This window comes from Cyprinodon tularosa, unplaced genomic scaffold, assembly GCF_016077235.1.
Source record: "Cyprinodon tularosa strain WSP-4 unplaced genomic scaffold, ASM1607723v1 ctg2, whole genome shotgun sequence".
NCBI classification, from domain to species: Eukaryota; Metazoa; Chordata; class Actinopteri; order Cyprinodontiformes; family Cyprinodontidae; genus Cyprinodon; species Cyprinodon tularosa.
This window is the reverse complement of record NW_024038733.1, coordinates 565,424-587,726: the sequence shown is the minus strand read 5'-3', so window position 1 is coordinate 587,726 and position 22,303 is coordinate 565,424. Positions and strand designations below refer to the sequence as shown.

The following is a 22,303-nucleotide window of genomic DNA, read 5'->3' as shown; positions in this document are numbered from 1 at the left end:
GAAGAGATGAGCACTGAAGCACTTAACATTGAGATGTTTGGGATTATTTACTGGCTCATTTTAGAGTGCCACCACACATTATTATCTGATTTAGATGTGCTTTGATGTTATAATTTTCACCTCAAACTTACCATTAGGACTTTCTGGAGGAGGTATTTTACGTGGGTGTTGGGAAAAATTATCTTTCTTTCTTCTTTTATATCAAGGAGGCCCCCAATTTACAGGTAAATTTCAGCTCTTTTAAAAAGGTTGAATTTGCAAGTGTTGAGTCTTGAGACCATATTTTTAGGTTCTTGGTCTCATCTTGGTATTGACACGCTTTTAACGCGGTCCTGTCTCGGACAATGAGACCATTGAGACCATTGCTGATTGGCTTTCTCCAAACCTGACCCTCTAAACACAGTTAATAAAAATTTCAAATCATTGGTAGTGTAATGATCCCCCCAGCTGCAGCTGCCACCTGCCTGCAGTCATTATGACACTGACTGACACCACCTGAGTGCAGAGAAGAGGACAGGAGGAAAGCGGTTGTGTTGAAAAAGGAAAAGGAAAGACAAACATTAACAAAAACTATCCTGCTGAAATGTCTTTTTTTTTCCACTGCTCATTTAAATCTAGAGGTCCCACAGATACCAGAATTGTGGTCAAGCTGTAGTCCCAAGCACAACTAATGAATCCATTTTCATTAGTTGTGCTCCTGTCTCCTATCATTTCAACCTCTGAGCTAAATTTCCGCTCAAGATTCCCTGCTGATGACTGTTACCAAAGATAACTTTAAAAAAAAAAAAAATCATATTTGTTATTGAATATAAATACACGATCAGAGTTGCCAGATGTGTTAAATTAACAGCTGTGCTGCCAACATAGTGATAAACAAAAAATAAAATCAAAAATGGATAATAAACAGATTAAATGATTAGCAAAAAAATCGTTAGTTGCGGTCCTAGTCATGACTACAATATTAGCAAAACCTAAGAAGTAAAACTCACTGGATTGCAAGCTAACCTCAGCAATGTAGTTTTTCATGACATTTTGCTATAATTGAGGTATCTAATCTCTAACCTGACATGGTTTTTCTTGTTTAAGTACTGACTACAATTAGTAATATGAGCTAATAACATTCTAGAGACAAAGCAACCAAGTTAATAAAGGGAAATTTTGCAGCAAAATGTGTGTCACTGTTTTAATGTGATGTAAACTACAAGATCCTTAGTTTATAGGTCAAATATTGAATAGATTTCATATTGGAGACCAAACTCTAGACTACAATGTCTGGATTGAGGCATTTCTGTTGCCTTTTAACATTTCTGCTTTCAGAGTACAAATTAAAAATGACCAATAGAGGCCATTAGAACCTAATTACTTAAGGAATTGACATGATGCCACCTCTATTTCAGTCTTAGAGGCTAGTCAGCAACTGACCAATCAACAATCTCGATTGGTCCCGGTGTGAAGCTGCCCTTCTTTGCAGGAGCGTACGCCTACAACAGTGTTTTCCATTATAAGGGCATGGCAGACCAGGGTTCTTATTACAGAGCATATTATGCTTTAAAAACACATGCATTATGGATATTAGCGAGTTTATTAGGCAGGTTCTCTGCTAAAGCTAGCCATCCTGCAGTCTGCTGCTGAGAGAGGTATCCCAGGTAGCTTGCTAGCTGTGGCATTTAGGTATGTCCCGATACATCTTTTTTATCTCCAATAACTTACCAATACTGCATATTTGAGTATTGACCGATGGCCATATGACCCGATACAACATCAACACATAATACATAAATTTAATAGTTATTTAGTTCTGTGGAATGTTATAAAAGCTTTGAACAAGTGATACTCAATACTCATAGGTAAGAGAACAACTGACCTATGTAATAATAATAATAATAGCCAAACTTTACAAAACGTTATCAGCATGCCATTATTAGACTGATTGGATATTGGACTGATATCAATATCGGATCAGGACATCCCTGGTAGCATTAGAACAGAGTAAGGTTAATTAGAGTGATGAGTTGCGTTCCTCTAGTTTTTAAGACACAATTGTTTGTACACTTTTCAAACAAATAATATTTCTAAAGGGCTGAATTGTTCCATTTGTTGCAGGTGAAGGGAAAATGTGTATGTCCCTTGAAGAGTCTAAAGCCTGGGTCCTCTAAAGTAAATCTGTACATATTAAACCCAATATTTTGAATCTGTTTTATGAAAACATTTTTTTTATGTATAAATTAGTGAGACCAGTTTTCATATAATTTTCAAAAAGACATGAAAGAGGGAAAATAAAAGCTACCCAATATTAGTCAATGTAATAGATTGCCATAACTGTAACTTTTATTTTCAATGAATAAATGCTACAAAGAAATTAGCTACAAATTAAGTACAGTTTATATATAGCCTTTAATGGGTTTTCTCTTTTGCTTTGAGTGTTTTTTTTCCCTCATCATTGAAGGCGGCAGGAGTGATGGACCCATTACTTGTATGATTCTCTATTAACCATTGCCAATCAGAACATTAAAGACATCATTTAGTTCTTGTATTATTACTGTTAAACACTCTGGATGTTCCATGAACTCCCTTTTAAACCGCAGAGACTACTTTGCCTCAAAGAATAACGACAGACCTCAACAGCAGGACTGTCTGAGGTCTGACATACGAGAGGGGGGTCTTGGCCGTGCGTTCTCACCAGCATCACAATAGCATAGCACATTAGCACGCTGTTTACCAAACTAATGAGTCACTAATGAGATAAAGATGTATATCTTGCAGCTGTGCTGGAAGTGGAGTGATTATAAACATAGTAGTGTTAATAGAAACTACAATATATGCATACATGTTGTCGGTAGAATCTGTTTACAAGAGTTTAATTAAATAGCAGGAAAGCTTGGAGCCTTTGGCAAGAAGATAAGGTAAAGAAGCATGAGTAAGTTCTGCTTCTTTGTTTACTTTTAATTGATTGTAGTGTAGGTGGAAAAGGGCAGAGGAGACTAACATAATCAAGGATGGAGGCCAGATTGAGGTCCACAGCCTCACATTTACACGAGATCTGGCGAGGTCAGATGAATCACCAGAATGTTCTCCATGATTCAGCTATAATGAACCGTCTGCTGCTTCAGAAATCTGGGATGATCCTATTCTTCTTTGGTTCAGTTCACTATGTGTCATTTTTTTGTCTGCATGTAAACCCATATCTGTGTTTATTACTGAACCCTGTTGGGGAGTTTATTTAGCAGAGCAACATTTCAGTGTTCTGAAATGGTTTTCTCTGTACTAAACCTGGACAGATTGATCTGAGTTTTGGGACAAATCTGGCACTTTATTATTTTGCCTTTCCAGTGACAGCCTCAGAAAGCCCTCGAGGTTAAAAGCAGTCTGTGGCCCTCATTTAACTGCAGGGCATGGCTGTCTAAGCTTGTGCCCGGACCTCCATCCTTTACAGTCTTAAACATGCGTCTATAAAACACTGTGACACATGTGACAGACAGATTACGTCCCAAGTCGCCAGTGGGAAGAACAGCATGAGAAATGCTTCAGTCAGTGCCACTGGTTCTTGAGACTGATTGTTCGTTGGCCTTCTTGTGGATAAAGCAGCTGGAAGAACGCTATAAAAACCTCCGTACCTTATGGCTTCCTGGCACATGATTTTCCATAAGTAGGTTTATTGCTTGTCTGTGCTTTAGCTGTCCCTGTAATGTGACATTAACTTCTAAAGCTGGTTGGTATCTGTTCAGAAAGGGATCAGATAAGTTGGTCTGCAGAAGCCTCCTCTAAGGAAGTCAAAATTAGTCCATACTTAGTTTTTCACACTTAAACTGAGTCTTTCCACCAAGCTCTTCATTTATCTATTATTTAATTCTCAGGTAACATTTATGGTGATTTAATGTCTGTTCTATTTTGCTGCCAGCTCAGCTCGTTCTGTTCTCTTCCTCCCACTTCTAAGAGAGCTGTGATTATGATTGTCTAAACTAGGGCTGCAACAACGAATCGATAAAATCGATAAAAATCGACTTTTAAAAGCGTTGGCAACGAATTTAATCATCGATTAGTTGTGTCGCGCGATTAATGCGTCATCCGCCGTCGCCGTCATCCCGGGGAAGAAAAAAAAATATGGCGGAGCGAGTCAGCGCCGCAGTTGCAGTGTTGCCAACTCAGCGACTTTTCAGACCCCTCCAGCGACTATTTTTTTAAAAAGCGACTAGCGACAAATCTGGCGACTTTTTACGGTGTCACTGGCGGCTTTTGGAGACTCTTACGTGAAAGCATGTATCGTTCCTACTCTTGTCCTCCAGCGGCAGCTGCTGCCGTGGGGCGCCTGCCCCATCCCAACGCCTTTCTCCCTCTCCCACAGGAATCCCTCTCAGCGCTGCAGTCCGAGCCGCAGGATTTTAGTGAGGAGTTTACCCTCAGCGTCCAGACTGCAAATGAAGCACGAATGCTCCGGGATTAATACTTAAAATAGCCTGCGCTTAGTAAAGTGAAAAAAGTCGTAACATGCGACTTTTGTAAAAACAAATAAACATGGCACGGAAGCACCACTGTTATGACGCAGCACCTGAAAAGAAAACATGTTGGAGCCTTCAATGGCAGTGAAGAGAGCTGATCAGCAGGATGAGTAACCATGTTTGTTTGGTTTTAAAGTGGGGAAACGTAAGTTAGTTTCTCAGGTAGCTCATCTGATGCTTTCCTTACCATGTTAGTAGGTTACAGACAGTGATAAGGTTGGCTACTTATTTTACTTTTAATTTCATTTGAATTAGCTTAAGCAGCGTTTATATTTACTTTATAAATAAATTAATTTGCAAATTATGAGGGCAAGGCTTTTAAAGTTTAAATCTTCTGGCAAAGATAAACTAAAGAAGATCCTGCAATTTATGGAAGTAAAGCAGAATAAAATCCAGCAAGATCAGTAATATGTCAATTAATTATCTGCCCAATTCCCATGTAAATATCTGTCTTTGGAGGATGTGTTTTTTAGCACCCCTAGTTCTCTCATTTTTATTCCAAATACAATTTATAATTTGAATCACAGGGCTATTTTTATCTCTATGGTTCAGTATTTTCTTAAGTAGCAACTTTAACTGCTATACTTTCCTGTCTTAAAAGGCAGAACTCTTCTAGTCTAAAAAAACCTCATTTGTTGAAATGGGGGGGCCTATTGTTTGAACCCCTTAGGGGCTTTAAAAAACAAAAATGCCTGTCTCTTTTTGCGCTTTATGAAACAAAATACCCTATATTTTGTGGATGTACAGCTACATTTCTCATGTAAGTTTGCGTAGTTTTAACACAAACATTTATTTTTCATATTGCACCAGTACAGTTAATGAGAAACCTGTACTGGTGTGCTTGTTTGTTCTGAATAAAATGTTTATTTTGGAATAAAGAGGTTAATATAAAAAAATATTTTGTGTCCGATTCATCGATTAATCGAAAAAATAATCGGCCGATTCATCGATTTTCAAAATAATCGTTAGTTGCAGCCCTAGTCTAAACTCATATGTGTCCGTCTACATCTTTATGATGGTACATTAATGATGTTATTAAATTAATTAACGTAACCTTCTACGTTGCTTTATACAGTAACTGTTACCCTCCTGCCAATATTTATTGAATTCCATGACCTGTTTTCGCAAAGCATGTTGAAAATTACCCACCACTCTAATCTCTCTGCTTCTAAGGAGGTTGTAATAAAATCACACTGTTTGTTAGCAAACATTTGATGGAGGTATGATTGCTTTCTGTTGCCACAATGAAAAAACAATTGAGCTTCAGAAAAGACACCATAATATTACACATTAGCTTGAAAGTATTTTATTTGACATTGTGTTACAAATTTAAACTTTTAGTGATTTAATTGGATAATATATCGATAGGTCAACATAATGTAGAGCGAAAATTGAAGGAATATTATGCATTGTTGGTAAAATATTAAGCAGATAAAGGGGAAAAGGGTGGTTTGAGTTTGTATCCAGCCACTTTTTTCCTCTAAAACCACTTAAAACCAGCATGCATCATAAACCCAGAATAAATCCAGCTGTTCTCCAAATCCCTCAGAGGTTCATAAAAATATATTAGGGCTGCAGCAATCGATGTTCTGAAATCAATTCATCCATCAATTGTTTTTCAGATGAATCAATTCATCTAATAATGAAAATTGTTTTGCTAAATTACCATTCCTCAATAAATGATAGATTCCAACTTTGGAGAAAAAAAATATTGTACATTTTAAAAATAAATGACAAAAGAATGTAAACAAAACTTCACCCGTAAAAGATTATTGAACATACAAACTTAATTTATATATTCCACCAGTCTGAACACTCCATCCTTATACTTAGACACAGTGGTGGATATATCATGCTGTGTGACTGCTGTTTTCTTAAGTAGGAAGATGAAATCTATTAAGAATCAAGGCTATAGCAGGAGAATACCTACCAACAGAACAGCCTCCATTAGCATACAGACTATTGAAGGGTTTAGATCAAAGGTTTTTTTCTTCTAATGTAATCGAGAAACTTTAGCAAAACCTGTAAATTCATGTAGAGTTGCAACTAATGACTTTTTTGCTAATCGATTAGTCTGTTGATTTCTCTTTTTTTTTTTTTTTAATTGATAGTTGCATAGCAAAAGGTTCCCTAAAGGAGATTTTACAAAAAATAAAACCTAGTGAAGCTAAAGCTGGCCTTTGAGGACTACTGGATGGAGCATATTAATGGACAAAAAGGTTTTTCATCTAGGAATACAAACTGTTTGGATTTTTTTTAATATATAATTTTGATATCGTAACTGACTACAAACAAAATTTTTTGTTTTTCTCCCCAAGTTGCATTAAAAATGTTTTTTATTTTATTTTATTTTTGTACTTAACAATTATGTGCCAGTTTGCAGTCCTCTGTAACATAAACAAAATGTGAAATAAAATCTTAAGTATACCAGTTTTAATATCTTTCTATTGTCTGATCTGGTGATGCATACTTTATAAAAGCAAGGCACACGCTTGGAGGATTTCGTTGCTGTCTAATGGCGCAGCAGGCAGTTTGCAATCCACATTTGCTTTTGCATTTTTTCCCCGCTTGGCTTCCTGCTTAATTACTTGCTTTGCAGTAATTAGTGACTCCAACAGCGGCTGTATTCACTTTACTTGAAGAGTATCCCAGGTAACAACTGCAATACATTTCAGCGAAACAGAACCAATAAAGGTTAATTTCATAAGGCTTTAGCCTAGCATGGATATTGTTCTATACTGTGAGTAGTGGTACTGTTGAGTATAAATACGTGTTAGAGGGTACAGCTTGTGATTCACATTCATTTTTACATGGAGTGAATAATCTTTTAGAGTAAAATGCATTTTAATTTTGAGATGTGGTTACAATAGGGGAGCTTTTTTCTAGAAAGGGGTTTTTATGACTCATATCTGAATGCCACCTCAACCAACTTATCATTAGACTGTGAGTCATGTGAGGCTAGAGTGATTGAAGGAGCTCCAAATTTCTTTAGACTTGACCCCCATGTTCTTTTTCTTGTTATACAAGTGGGTAGGAGCAAATTTGAAACCTGATCCAGTGACGTGTTTGACCTTGATGGCTCTTCAGCATTATGTCGTTCATGCTGAGGCTGTACCTGAACAACTCTTAGGAACCTTGGTTCTAAGTATGCTGGCCCATTTTCCCCCGCGTTTCCCAACAATGAACGGCCATTTTTCATCCACTTGGAAAAAAGCAGATATGAGATTAACGCTATAGGGTAGATTTGATTTACAGAAATGCTAATGGATCCTTCTGCCCATGTAATTTTCTTAAGGGAAAGGTCATGTAAACATTGAAAATAATAAAACTGTCTTCTCTCCCCTTTTTTCTTTAGCAACATGTAATAAACATCTCCAGGGCCGCTACGATCCAACAAAGCGATAGACCAGAGAGCGATGCTCCTCAGACGGAGGGTGACTCACTTCATTCCCCCGTGCACAACATTAAGAAAGAACTTGAAGATGGTGCGGAAGCTGAAAGGCAACAAACAGACCAGCCCAGAATCCTCTACCAGTGTGGGGATTGTGATAAACTTTTCAAGAGCCTTGAAGAGTGGCAGAAGCATCGCAGAGAAGGGAGCTGTGAGCAAGCTGCCTTGAAGGCCGCGTTGGAGTCACAGGTGGAGCCAGAGATCTCCACAGCTGACAACCAGGCTGCCTCAATTAATACAGATGATGCTTCCGTCTCAAACAGTGAAAGCAGCCAGGCCCTTAAATCATTAGAAGAGGGAATTGCTGCAGAGGCAGCTGAGATGAAGGCTGCAGAGGCCTCCTCAGCTCAGACTTCAGATGGTGTTGCTGCTGAGGTGCCTGCTTCAGATGATTCATCTCCAAGGAGGAGAGGGGTAACCAAAAAGCCAAAGCCTGAGCCGGTGTTGCTGTGTGTGGATTGTGGCTTGTGTTTTGGTCTGGTGTCTGAGCTGGTGTCCCACCGCAAGACCCAGCACGGCTTTGAGGAAGCTCTGCACCGCTGCTCTGTATGTGGAGAAAGCTTCTTAAACACCACGCTTTTCCTCTATCACCGAAAACAGCACAGGCAGAAGGGTGAGGAAACGGTGGCGGCGGCCCCTGAGGTCAAAGCAGCGGTTTACACCCTCAACAACGGGAGCAATACTCAGGATTCAGCTTCTTCCTCTAGCTCTGTGAAACCCACATTCACACAGCCTGAGCATTTCTTCTGCTCCCAGTGTGCCCAGGGTTTCAAAGATGGTATAAGCCTTGCTTCACATCGTAAGGAAAAGCACAGCCTCACTGCACCTCTTCATACTTGCTCCCACTGTGGGGAGGAGTTCATGAACACAACTCATTTTCTGTACCACTGGCGTCAGCATCGTTCCACCACAATGAACGCGGCGGCTCATGAGGTCGAAATAAGTGATGGATCAGCCAACGCCACGTCTGAGGGTGGCGCACAAAGCTCAAAGAAACGGCTTTCCCCCCCTGCTGGAGAATCTGGGTCCCCCCTACCTAAGAGAGGTCGGCCTTCATTTAGGATTGTTAGTGCTAACGCCCAACAAGGTGAGAGGAAATTATTCTTACAGACTTCTTCATATCTTTATTTTTAAACCTTCAGTTTGTCTGAAAGAGTTAGGGATAGTGAAATATTATCAGAATAGATATATATATATATAAAAAAATTCTTTTTTTGTGTAATGCATTTGTGCATTTCAACCCCTTATCCTGCTTTAGTCAAGACTTTCTGTATTCACTTTTTCCTTTTTTGGTTATGCCTCTAATCTTTGTTTAATGGGAAAGGCTAAAGCAGGTTCAGCGATTCTGCTATCTTTATCCAAAGGTGGTTCTATGCCCCAACAACAAGGCCCTTCCTGAATTAGCAAAAACTTTTTTCTCTTTAGTAACATTCTGTGCACACCACCAATCCCCCTAACCTTTATACTCAAAAATCCTGGTGAGAATCCTGCTACTATAGAATAGCATCCCCACAGTTTGGCACTGTCACATCCTTAAAATGCTGCAATGTTTTCTTCTTGACATTCTTCCATAATGACCATGATCGAGCCTGCATGGATATAGGCCTGGACACAATTTATTGTCCAATCTGAAGGAAAACCTGGTCATACGAGGCCGTGGTACATGTTTACCTTCAAATATGCAAAGTTAAATCTCTGACTCGCGAAGTATACCACCACGGTTTCACCACACTTGTTTATAAACAATTAATAAAGCATTTTAACAAACGGTGTACTTAAAGACGTCAGAAGGACAGGAAAGGAAAATAGCCATCCTCTTTTAGGTCTAAAAACAATAATGGACAATGTGTTATGGGCAAAGCTTGTTGCACTCACTACTTTTTTAAATTAGGACAAACCTTAGAAACTCTCTTTAAGAACAACTTTTTATTGGGCTCATCCCGATATAAGCCGTTCCAAAGTCTTTAGCGTTGCAGAGTTTGCTTTAAAAATACTTGGCATTATATTTTATAGAGACTTCATTATAATCCTACCTGTTGGAAGTTGGATGTCGCTTTATATTTGGTTAACAGCCAGTGGGGCTCTATGATAGTGACTTTGCTTTCTTGACCTCCAACTGTTAAACAAATATATACTTTATAGATTTTTCATAATCTGACTCACTCAAATGTGGGCCATTGTTTCTATTTGTTTTTTTACACTGGAAAAATGCGGCATAATCCTACACTGATCAGGATCTGCTCACCTATGCCTTATTGGAGCCTCTCTACAAGCACTGCATCAGAGCTTGCAGAGTCGGATGAATTCGCATAATCTGTAAATCTCAGTTCCTTCTCTGTAGTTAGCTTTATCATCTTGGCTTCATTGTTAATAGATACATTGTTTGCCTAGACTGGATTTTATCCAACGCTATCACATTGAGGGGGTCTGAATGCCAGTACATGGCTCACTTTTTTGGATTTTAATCAGAAAAACCTTTTTAAAACAATTTTTTTTTCTCTCAAACTTTTACAGCTATGAAGCTTAACACCATATGATGCATTAAAGTTTGTGAACGTAGCATCACTAAACAGTTGGCAGTCTATGAATACTTTGTTTGGCGCTGTCTTCCTGCAGGAGTTTTCCCTAATAACTCTTGATTTATGTGATCAGGAAACAAAGCGGCCAAAGATGACTCTGAGGGCAGCGCTGCAGCTGACGTGAACAACACGAACCAACCTCCACCTGCCAAGTTGCTGCAAGACTGGGCCAGAACACCGCTGCCCCATGTTTGCCCTTACTGCGGCAAAACCTTCACTCGGCGCGTCTTCCTCCGCACCCACGTCTACAGCCACACCGGAGAGAAGCTCTTCACGTGCAAGGTGCCAGTCAGAAGCTCTAATCAAAGTGTCCCTTTCCCTGAATCTCAGGGATAATTTGCTTTGATGTAAAGATCATTTAGGTCGTGAGGCTGACTTTGATGAGATGATGTAATACTTCTAAGTGAGGAGGATGACACAGCTTGAGCCTCCGGGCTCATTAAATCTGACAGCTCCCCCGGTGTCTTTGAACAACAGGAAATGTTTTGAAAATTAGATTTTGATTAAGCATACACCTATGCAGTCTGTCAGGTGTGGGCATCCGTGGATAAAATACTGATTTTATAACGGTAACATAAAAAGCCCATACACATTTGTGGAGGATTTTATTGAGGGTGACATGATTTCATCAAAATAAAAAATTCTCCACAATTTTATTAGCTCTATTGTGAAAAATATCTATAGTAATGTGTCCAGACAGCCTTTCAGTTATTGCATTCAGTTACACAGATGTATCTTTGTTACCCAAAAGGTAATTAAAACTCCCATAATCATGTACATATCACTAATCCTCTGTTGTTGTTGTTGTAAAGGTGTGCACAAAGTCCTTCACCAATTCCCAGAGCCTGCTGCGACACAGCATGAACCACACGGGCAACAAGCCCTTCTGCTGCGACGTTTGTGGGAAAAGCTTCTCGCAGGCAACCACCCTGAAAAGACACCAACTCATTCACACGTCGACGGAACCTCCGCGCAAGAGAGGCCGCAAACCAGTAAAGTTTCCCTTCTCCCCTCATCAAATCAGTCCTGGCATGCTAAAGCTTAAACTACAGTGCTCTGCAAAAGTAATCCATACCCCTCAATGTTTTGAACATTCAGTTATGTCACAAATACAAATTGTATTTTATTAGGATTTTTGTGATAGACAAACAAATGGCAGTTAATAATTCTGGATATTATAACTAGGTGTTCTGCATCGATTAAAATTGTATTTAGCTTACTGAAATACCGTAATAACTTTCAGAAGTTATTCCCAATTGCTTCTTTTTTTGTAAAATAGCTCCTTCTTAGATTAAATGTTTAGAAACATCAATGTTTAAATCTTGTAACATAAAATTGGATTTTAACTAGTTTATAAAATAATTTGATCTTGGCCCTCTTTGTATACCAAGGGGGGCTGATCTTCTGGTAAACAAATGTATTCCTCCACGTTTAAATCTTCCTGTCTTACTTTCTCAATGGAGAATAGCATCCTCTCAGCATGATGCTGCCACCACCTTGTTTCGCTATGGAAATTATCTTTTAAGAGGTGCCTGCAATGTTAATTTTCTTGTACACATAGTGCTTTGCACCTACGCCAGAAAAGGTTTATTTTGATGTTAATTGTGGATAATAGCTCTAACTGAGCTGTAGATCTCTGCACATCCCCCAGAGTTACCATGGACCTTTGACTCCCAGTTTAATCATTTCCTTCATTGAATAAATATAATATTTATTTACAGGCATGTTGACTTAATTTGGTGATAATTGTAGATTGTATTTTGCTTCCTCAAAGAAAAAGAGGCTGAATATAAAAGAAGGTCGCTTCTTTGAAGTGATTGTGTTTTTGTTTTGTTTTTTTCGAATAGAAAACCACGTTTTCTTTTCTTCCACATTTTCACATCATGACACATTGAAACTTGCTTTGATTTTGTCACATAAAATGCATTCAATTGTGTTTTTTTTCCCCCAACATGACAATATATGAAAAGGTTGTGCTATCTATACTTTTCCAAAGCACTATAGTTCCAGCAGATGCATTCGTTTTATTCAGAAAACAATTTCAAATCTATTCTTTACCACGATAACACGTTTGGAAATTGTTTTTCTTATCGATTTGGACTTTTTGTGTTTGTCAAAGCAGGCATGTAACGTGGACGCTGATGGATTTGCTTCTCTCTTTCCTTGTCCACACTGTCCATCACACTTCAGCACTGAAGAACAGCTTAATGATCACAGGTAATAACCTCTTCTAGTATTATTCTCACTGGATATCTGCTGCCATTGGTAGAAATAACTACACCATGTCATGTGGATTGCGGTATTCAATCATTCTTAGATGTCTGTTTACATTTAAAATTATAGAGCAAGCACAGGATTTAGATAACCTCACCTCCTGTCGATGGGCTGTGCGAACCGAGCAGTGTCCGAATGCTGTGCTAGACCTTTAAGCTGAGCAGCAGAGATGCAGATGTCTGGGTGCCTTTGAGCCTGAGCCTGCATGCGATTGACAGCTAGAGGCCGAGTAAATTAAGATGGTAATGATAACAGTATAGGAAGGTGGACAAGCTTGGTCATATCCTTCCTTGCTGAAATGTGTTGAGAATATCAACATTACTCTATGTGTTTGTAATACAAATATAGGAGAAATGAAACACACTTTTTTGCAAGATGATGATCTTATTGAAACAACTGCTGGGAAATGATACATTAGCTTTGGCTCTTAAATGATTAATCATTCATCTAATTATCTTGGAAGCCATAAACATTAAAAAAAGCTAACATAAAAGCTTCCCATTTTTTATTTCTTATCTTTGCTCTCACTTCCAAAGCAAAAAAAGACCCATTTCACAGTAAAATATAATAGTCTGTCTGATCTTTCAAAGAAAGCATCAGGACTTTGATTCTCTGGACCAAATACTGTATATCTTTTGACTTGCCTCAAGTAAATAATCTGGGCTAATCCTGGCTCCTTATGGAGTCAAATACATATGTATTGCAGCCTCATGCATACACACTTTTAGCAGAGAGATTAGTGTATGTGCGCTTTGCCTTAATCACATGTGAAAGACTTTAAAGGATGTTCTTGATGAAAGAGGTTTTTTTTTATTTTTTTTATTCATCTCCAAAATGGGTTTGGCAGGACTTGATTTTTACCAACTGGCCTGTATCACATTGATCTGATTAGCAGAAACAAGTCTGTGATGAACAGCGAAGGACAGATGGTTCATTTGGTTTCCCTGTTTAATACTTTTTTAATGGTTTCCCCTTTTATCAATGATATCCAAGGACGACCCGGTGCTGCAGTGGTTCCCAGTGCTCAGGACCCAGCTGAGGATTGATACACATTCAGAGGAGGGCCTTGAGATCACATCTAGAAATTTAATTAGGAAAATGGAAAATTTATAATTGAATATTCTCTTAATGCTATCAGATTAATGGAATCTCTAGGAATATGCAGTGTCTTACAAAATAATTCGTATCACGTGAACCATGTATTTCATGTTGATTTCATGTGAGAGACAAGGGAAAAAGTAATGCTTTTTCAGGAGGATGATGAAATTATGCATAATTTATAAAAGGTTTTTAGGCAAATTCAAGTGGAAGCTTTGTTTTTCCCCACTCTCATTCATCCTAATACATCAAAACAAAATCCAGCACTACAGAACTGCCAGACTTGACTAAAGCATTCATCAATGCAACAAACCTAAAAGTTTGCACTTGCTGTGGAAAAATAATTGAAAAATGCATGAATTCTATGTGCAGCACTTTATTTAATCCTTATTAAGGTTAATGTTTACATTTTCAGTATGCCCTTGTCTGATTGATTTATTTTATGTGCCATACTGCTCCATCTCTGGTTGGACTTACTGCCTTTCCTAATGTCCTCTTTCTTGTAATGAAAGGGAAAGTAACCATTTTACATTTTTAATGTTGTAGGATTTCCATATTTGGTTCAAAGAAATACAGTGATTGATTAAAAGACAAAAACACATGATTAAAAGGTGGAACAATGTCTTGTCTGAAATAGGTTATCCTCCAGGTGCCTCTGAGGTCAGTTCTCCCTGATATTGATTTTATTGTCTTTTTAACAGGCGAGAGAAACTTTCTGGTTTCCTGCACTGACCTTGCTTTCACCTTTAGTGCTTTATTTTTACAGTTTGGTTCAGTGCATCTATGATGAAACGTACCTAATATAGTATGAATTAACAGGGACGTATTTATGTGTATGTAGTGAAAAAGGATGCTCTTTTGAAGTCAGGATAAATGCTCTAAAACTTAAAACATCCTCCTACGTTTGTTCTGTTTAGGGGAAACTGGTGTAACAGCAGCATTTGTTGGTCCTTCACACTATGAACGCAGCCTTAATGCTGCGTTAGGTGAATACATCCTTACACTGTTCTCCTCCCCTAAGGCTATACTCGCTATACTTATGCAATGGATAAATATAGTCTTTCATGTCCTGACCGTAGCTCCTCCCAGTTTATTGCTGTTCTTTTATCTTTAGCTGCTATACACTCAGCTAATGCCTTTATTTAAACTGGAGTACTGCTAAGTACACACATGCTGCTAATCCTCCCACAAATGTAGCGAGGCAGTGAAAAGCAAACTGTGATTTCTATCACAGATTTATACAGGTGTGTAATTTGGAAATTTAGTCTTTATATTTGGAGGTGTGATAATCTCCTCTTTTAATTACCTCTGGGGTTTAATGGCTACCAGTATACAAGGTTCCTACTCATTCAGGGAAAATCTAGAAGTTGATTGACATATTTTCCAAACCGGAACGGAGGTAGGAAAAAAAAAATCTAAATTTTTCCTTTTTCTTCTATCGGTCCTCTCTTCATTCTTCAATTTTTTTCCCCTTTATTTGGGGGGGGGGGGGGGGGGGGGGGGTTGAGAGTTTAAAGTTATCACAATATTTGGTAGTACTTTTTTAAATAATGATAAAAGTGATTATAGAAATATTGAAAGATTCCTTTTGGTTTTTAAATGTGGCACCAGATTGCATGGTTGTAGTTGTGTGACTGCATAAAAAAAACAAAAAACAGAAAAGGGATCAACTAAGTGCAATTTACTGACTATTGACTCTGGTTGTTCAAGGACACCAGTGGCAGTAAACATTGAAACTCATTGCTAAAGCCTGGTTTATGCTTGATGTGTCTGTGAGGCCTACACAGCCAGATTACATCATGCTGGGCTTCCATGACTCTCCACGTGGCTACCACTATCAATAAATTGTTGAAAAACCCCTGGAACGAAATGACTGCTTTTGAACGGCATTAAGAAGCTTTGATAACGTTGTTGTTATTTTGGTGTTGTCAGCTTGCTGTTCTGATCACTCCCCCCTGGAGCACATTTTCCATGCAAGTTTTACATGCGTCAAGCATAACAAGTACACCATAATGGCATCTATTTATATTTTTGAAAATATTTATATTCATTTCTTCTGTCCTGTAGGTAACAGTAGATCAAATGTAAGAGTTACAAACCTGAAAGTAAAAGAGGGGAAAGAAAAAGTCAAAAAACTGGAAAAACAGATAAGTGAATTGGAAAAACAACTGGCAGAAAATCACGATGAAAACAAATTTAATAGAATATGCAAAATGAAATTTAACCTTCATGAAATTTACAATAAGAAAGCAGAATATGCATTTGTCAGGCTCAAAACCAATTTCTATGAAAACGGTGAAAAAACAGGACGGCTATTGGCCAGACAATTGAAGTGGTTAGAGAATCAGAACGTAATCACAGCAATTAAAGAGTTACAAACCTAACAATACTTAGTTTGTTGTGTCACGAACTTCGAGTTTGAGACAACAACTTCGAGTTTGTCGTCTCAATTCTGGAGAAATCTTGTGACGAAACCTCCATTTAGATGGCTCCTTTCCTCGCCATGTTGTATTGTTTTCAAGGTTCTTTGTTCAAAACCTTATCTGCCTGTTATTGATTAAAAACTTTTAAGCTTTTTAAAAAGTCTAAAGAGTTTTTACCTTCCAAACAAGATGAATTGTCATGAGATTTGTAAATTCACAAACCCCTGAAAGTAAATCTTACCAGAAGCCAAATGTTACATTACCATTTGAATAAATGGTTTGCAGTGACGTGTTTGATGTCAACCAGAAGCAACGGGCTGAAACAAAACAACCATAGATGTGTCGGTAAGCGCACCTGTAGACTCCGCTGTTTAGTCCGTTTTAGCTCGGATACCATCTATTGCAATTTATCAAAAGGACACAATTTGTGCCTTTGTGGATGGGAAAGACGTTTGCACATTCCTCCTTGTTGGATTTGGCAAGAGTTTGACTTTTCAGTTTAACTAGTTGTGAAACAAATCAAGATTGTGATACAGCACAGCTGCTGCTACAGTTGGCTTAAACCTCGATATGAGAGGCTGGGCCACTCTGTCATTTACCCTATCGGCTCGAAGAATTTTATAAATGTCCCTACCTTTTGCAAACAGGAGCGTTTTCAGAAGGATGCTGTAAAATTCAAATTGAAGTACAACGATCGATCTGGCTCATGCCAGGTTAAAAAAAAGTTTTTTTTTTTTAAAGTCATAAATTTTGACACATGCATTAACTAAAGAAGCACCGATAGGAAACTTGCTGAAATATTCTTGGCTTCTTTATCATTCTCTGCTTCAGTTAAACAACCAACATTCACTATTAAGTTCAACAAGATGAGCATATCTGTTAATATTTTTCCAGTTCCATTCAAAGGACCTTTGTTAAAGATGTCTTAGATCGACTGATATTAATTCAGATACATTTAGCATCGTATTAACCCTACCTGTTCATGCTTTAGTTGTGTTTATATGTATTTATCTGCCCCATATGAGATGTTCTATTGAATTATACCCCGTCTCTGTCAATAGATTGCTCCATACGAGCCATCCATTCCCTTGCCCTGAATGTGGAGAGGCCTTCAAACGCAGGAAGGACCTGGACCTTCACTCTCTCATACATCAAGGTGAGCTTACCAGGACAAACTGAAGCAGTCTGAGTTTAAACGTTTGCTTTTAATTCCAGCTTTCGTTTACGTCTACCTCTGTGTAACCTTGATTATTGTTGGCTTTCATTGGCAGTTCAATACAGGGATAGGAAACTGACAGAATGTGACGAGCATAACGAGGAACCGAATGAAAGCCCATAGCTCACTGTAATGGAAATCAATCAGAGATCATGTTCTTATCAGTACAGCAAACAATTAGTTCAAAGCTCTTGATAAATGAATCAGACTGTGTAGGTGGTTTATTCTTTTTTTATTTACACGCAGCAGTGCGTTGTGTTCGTCCTTCCTCTGAAATCACTGATTTTGAATTGATTTGTATGCCAAATGGAATGGAGAAGCTGGGCGGAGCTAAATGAACTGGGTCAACATGTTGACACTTCATCTTAATCAGGGGGGTGTTGGCACTGCAACCTCATTAGTTAAGCTCGAGGAGTCAGCGTCCAGCAGAGGTCAGAGGGACGTGTCTCCTTGGAGAAAGATGATGGGAGAGATTGATCTATTGATCAGTCCAAGGCTGTAAGCTGAGATTGTCCTTATTAAAGGTTTAATTAGGGGGTCCCAGCAGGGAGCAGAGTGCAGCTCGCTAATGGGATACACACTGCAGATGGTTAGCAGATTGTGAGATATTGGCTTGATGGCCTTTGGACATAACGATGAACCATCAATGCCAGCAGTTTGCTGCCAGCTTTTCTAGATTGACCCGCTGAGAGTTTGGTTTACTTTGCCAAAACCTATCTGGGACACCAGCTGTATAGAAACCAATCGACTAGTTTAACCATCAAATTGATCAATGCAGGAAAAATAGTAGAAACCGCTGCGTAGTTCACTGCTTTGCAACTTATCACCATATGAATTAGGATGTGAGGAGCCTTCAGTATTATAAGGTTATACAGGTGCTGGTCATAAAATTAGAATATCATGAAAAAGTAGATTGATTTCAGTAATTCCATTTAAAAAGTGAAACTTGTATATTATATTCATACATTACATACAAACTCATATATTTCAGATGTTTATTTTGTTTAATTTTGATGATTACAAATGACAACAAATGAAAATCTCAAATTCATCATATCAGAAAATTAGAATATTACTGAAGACCAATAAAAACAAAGGATTTATAGAAATGTTGGCCAACTGAAAAGTATGAACATGAAAAGTATGAGCATGTACAGCACTCAGTATTTAGTTGGGCCTCCTTTGGCCTGTATTACTGCAGCAATGCGCCGTGGCATGGAGTCGATCAGTCTGTGGCACTGCTCAGGTGTTATGATAGCCCAGGTTGCTCTAATAGTGGCTTTTAGCTCTTCTGGATTGTTGGGTCTGGTGTATTGCATCTTCTTCTTCACAATACCCCATAGATTTTCTATGGGGTTAAGGTCAGGAGAGTTTGCTGGCCAATTAAGAACAGGGATACCATGGTCCTTCAACCAGGTACTGGTAGCTTTGGCACTGTGTGCAGGTGCCAAGTCCTGTTGGAAAATGAAATCTGCATCTCCAAAAAGTTGGTCAGCTGCAGGAAGCATGAAGTGCTCTAAAACTTCCTGGTATGTGGCTGCGTTGACCCTGGACCTCAGAAAACACAATGGACCAACACCAGCAGATGACATGGCACCCCAAACCATCACTGACTGTGGAAACTTTACACTGGACTTCAAGCAACGTGGATGAAGTGCCTCTCTTCTTTTCCTCCAGACTCTGGGACCTTGATTTCCAAAGGAAATGCAAAATTTACTTTCATCAGAGAACATGACTTTGGACCACTCACCAGCAGTCCAGTCCTGTTTCTCTTTAGCCCAGGCAAGACGCTTCTGACGCTGTCTGTGGTTCAAGAGTGGCTTGACACAAGGAATGCGACAGCAGAAACCCATGTCTTTCATACGTCTGTGTGTGGTGGTTCTTGAAGCACTCACTCCAGCTGCAGTCCACTCTTTGTGAATCTCCCCCACATTTTTGAATGGGTTTTGTTTCACAATCCTCTCCAGGGTGCGGTTATCTCTCTTGCTTGTACACTTTTTTCGACCACATCTTTTCCTTCCCTTCGCCTCTCTATTAATGTGCTTGGACACTGAGCTCTGTGAACAGCCAGCCTCTTTAGCGATGACCTTTTGTGTCTTGCCCTCCTTGTGCAAGGTGTCGATGGTCGTCTTTTGGACAACTGTCAAGTCAGCAGTCTTCCCCATGATTGTGTAGCCTATAGAACTAGACTGAAAGACCATTTAAAGGCTTTTGCAGGTGGTTTGAGTTAATTAGCTGATTAGAGTGTGGCACCAGGGGCCATCAATTTTGAACCTTTTCACAATATTCTAATTTTCTGATATGATGAATTTGAGATTTTCATTTGTTGTCATTTGTAATCATCAAAATTAAACAAAATAAACATCTGAAATATATGAGTTTGTATGTAATGTATGAATATAATATACAAGTTTCACTTTTTAAATGGAATTACTGAAATCAATCTACTTTTTCATGATATTCTAATTTTATGACCAGCACCTGTATGTTAGAAGTCATAAAGTAATAGGAGATTCTTTATCAAGTTGGACGATTGTATTTTATGTGATGTTTGATATCAAGCATTTTTTTGTTCTGCCATTTGAATAATTTGCTTTGAAATGAATTATTTGAATGAGCGTGTCGTCGCTTTAACTGAAATCTGGGCTCCCTTTAGCTGAATTAACCCAATATGCTGAATAATAATAACTGTAATGGCTACAGAAACTTTATAAAAAAAACAAAACAAATTTACATCCTTATTTTGAAGTATATGTGTAAAACCTGCCTGTAATAGGACCTTGACTCAGCGCCATGAAAACATGGACAAACCGTCTGCCCTGCTAGTTGCATACTATGTCATCGGAGGCCTGCATAAAGGCAGGTGAACACGTGCGCCCCCTTCTGGCAGCAGACAGAGCAACCTTTGAAGGCAGGGGTGTACAGTCCAAGTTTGGAGGGATTCCATAATACATGTGGAGCTGAACCAGCTGATAGTCAGTGGTTTTAAAAAAAAATTATACCAAAGTAAAACTGAACATCATTGCTGCAAAGATGCATATTTGATCTTTTATTTTACTTTCTTTTATTTATTTATTTTTAAGAATATCTTCTATATTCTATACTGGAATAAACATTTACATGTTTACCTGTTATTTTTAGAGTATTTTAGAGTAAGATGGCTAAACCTAAATGATGGCTGGTAAACCTAAAGCTGCTGAAAGTTTTTATTTTTATTTTAAATTTAGACCTGAAAAGTTTTAGAAATGTCAGGATTTTTCACTTAGTTGTGGTTATTCATTAAATTTGGATTTGTCTGTCATTTGAGTTTTTTGTTACCTAATCCACCACCAGCTCGTTTATTAATGGGAAAAGTAATATTAAAAAGGTTTGGCTTGACTTCAAACAGGATTTCAGTAGTTGAGTGAAATTAGTTTTAAAGAACTGATTGGGGTTAAAGTTTGGTAAAATTCTTGGAAAAGCAGTGAATTTACATGCCAGAACCAAATCAGAATTGGTTTTTATTCGACTTCGGTTCCAATTTAGTACAATTTAAGGTAAAGTAAACAAAAGAGTAAAATGGAAATATTTTTTTCTTGTAAATGTTTATATGCTCACTTTTACAAAAAAGGAAGAGATGGTTGGATTGGTACAAATCAGCATGGTATCGATCTAGGTTCTGACAACTGTGGAAATCCACATCCTCCGCTCCTGTCCGTGCCAGATCTAGTGCAGACCACTTCCTCATGTCTTTGAAAAGCAATGTCGACTGTATCCGTTTTAACAGTGTTGCTAATATTGTTGTAAATAAACTTGTCAAAATTTTCTATTAAATGTTTCATTACTAGAATCTTTTGGTTAAAGCAAAATAGACCAACCTTTTTTTTGCAGAATGAAGGTTAGATTCAGGTTTGGTTTGACAAAGAGGAGTTTAATGTGATGTTGTTGATAGATGGCAGGTTGTTTGTAGCTTTACCCTACAGCTAATGGGTACATGTTTAGGATTAAAAGAAAAGCCTGATAGACACATGAAAGGATAGCTAATTATATCTGAGATTGGTAATGTGCTGTGTTTAATTAATATTTAGTGTGGATCAGTCACTGCGGCGTCACTGGGGACAGAACAGAGAATGACAACATCTGGATTCAACACATGTTTTGTTGTTTCTTTCATTATGAATCCATTATAATTGTGTACTAACAGCCACATATCTATGCGAGGATCAGCTGTTACAACTTATTTTTAATGACACACGTCTTTAGAGTATTTAGGTTATGTTTTAAATTGCCTGCGGAACATTATTGGTGAATGAAAGTATTTGTTGAATGTTTTGCAGTTGGAACACTGGAGACAGAGAACGTTCCTAGTCTAAAACCTGACCTATTTGTATTACAGACAAGCAGCCAGTGACCTGCCCGCACTGCGCGTCACAGTTTATCAACCAGTCAGTGCTGGACATCCACCTGCAGCGGTGTCCTGTCACAGAGGAGGACAGGAACACCGGCCGTGGACGTGGACAAGGCCGTGGTCGCTCCACTGGACAGGTAGGAACATTTCAAATATTTATATATATATCTTCAGCAAAGAAAATAATATTTGGGAAGGTATGGTGTCAGATTTAGTCATAGCCCTAACAAATTCAGATAAGTGGTTATTTTTGTGTGAATTGTTTCCAGTAGGGAAATCAGACTTACATCTATCAAACAGACAGTCAAACCATATAAAAGTGGCATCAAATTTAAAAGCTATAGATGTTATTAGTTTTATTCACATTTTAACTATAAAA

General features: G+C 38.2%; 1 protein-coding gene across 4 annotated transcripts in view; it reads left to right on the top strand.

The window, feature by feature from the left end:
• znf574 (zinc finger protein 574) overlaps positions 1–22,303 on the top strand; it is a 33,856-nt gene that overhangs the window by 5,782 nt on the left and 5,771 nt on the right. For all 4 annotated transcript variants that reach the window (XM_038284321.1, XM_038284322.1, XM_038284324.1 and 1 more), the window contains exons 3-8: positions 7,852–9,034; positions 10,600–10,808; positions 11,339–11,518; positions 12,649–12,743; positions 17,383–17,477; positions 21,913–22,061. In XM_038284321.1, coding sequence (XP_038140249.1) covers positions 7,852–9,034; positions 10,600–10,808; positions 11,339–11,518; positions 12,649–12,743; positions 17,383–17,477; positions 21,913–22,061 — 1,911 coding nt within the window. The remainder of the gene's footprint in view (positions 1–7,851; positions 9,035–10,599; positions 10,809–11,338; positions 11,519–12,648; positions 12,744–17,382; positions 17,478–21,912; positions 22,062–22,303) is intronic.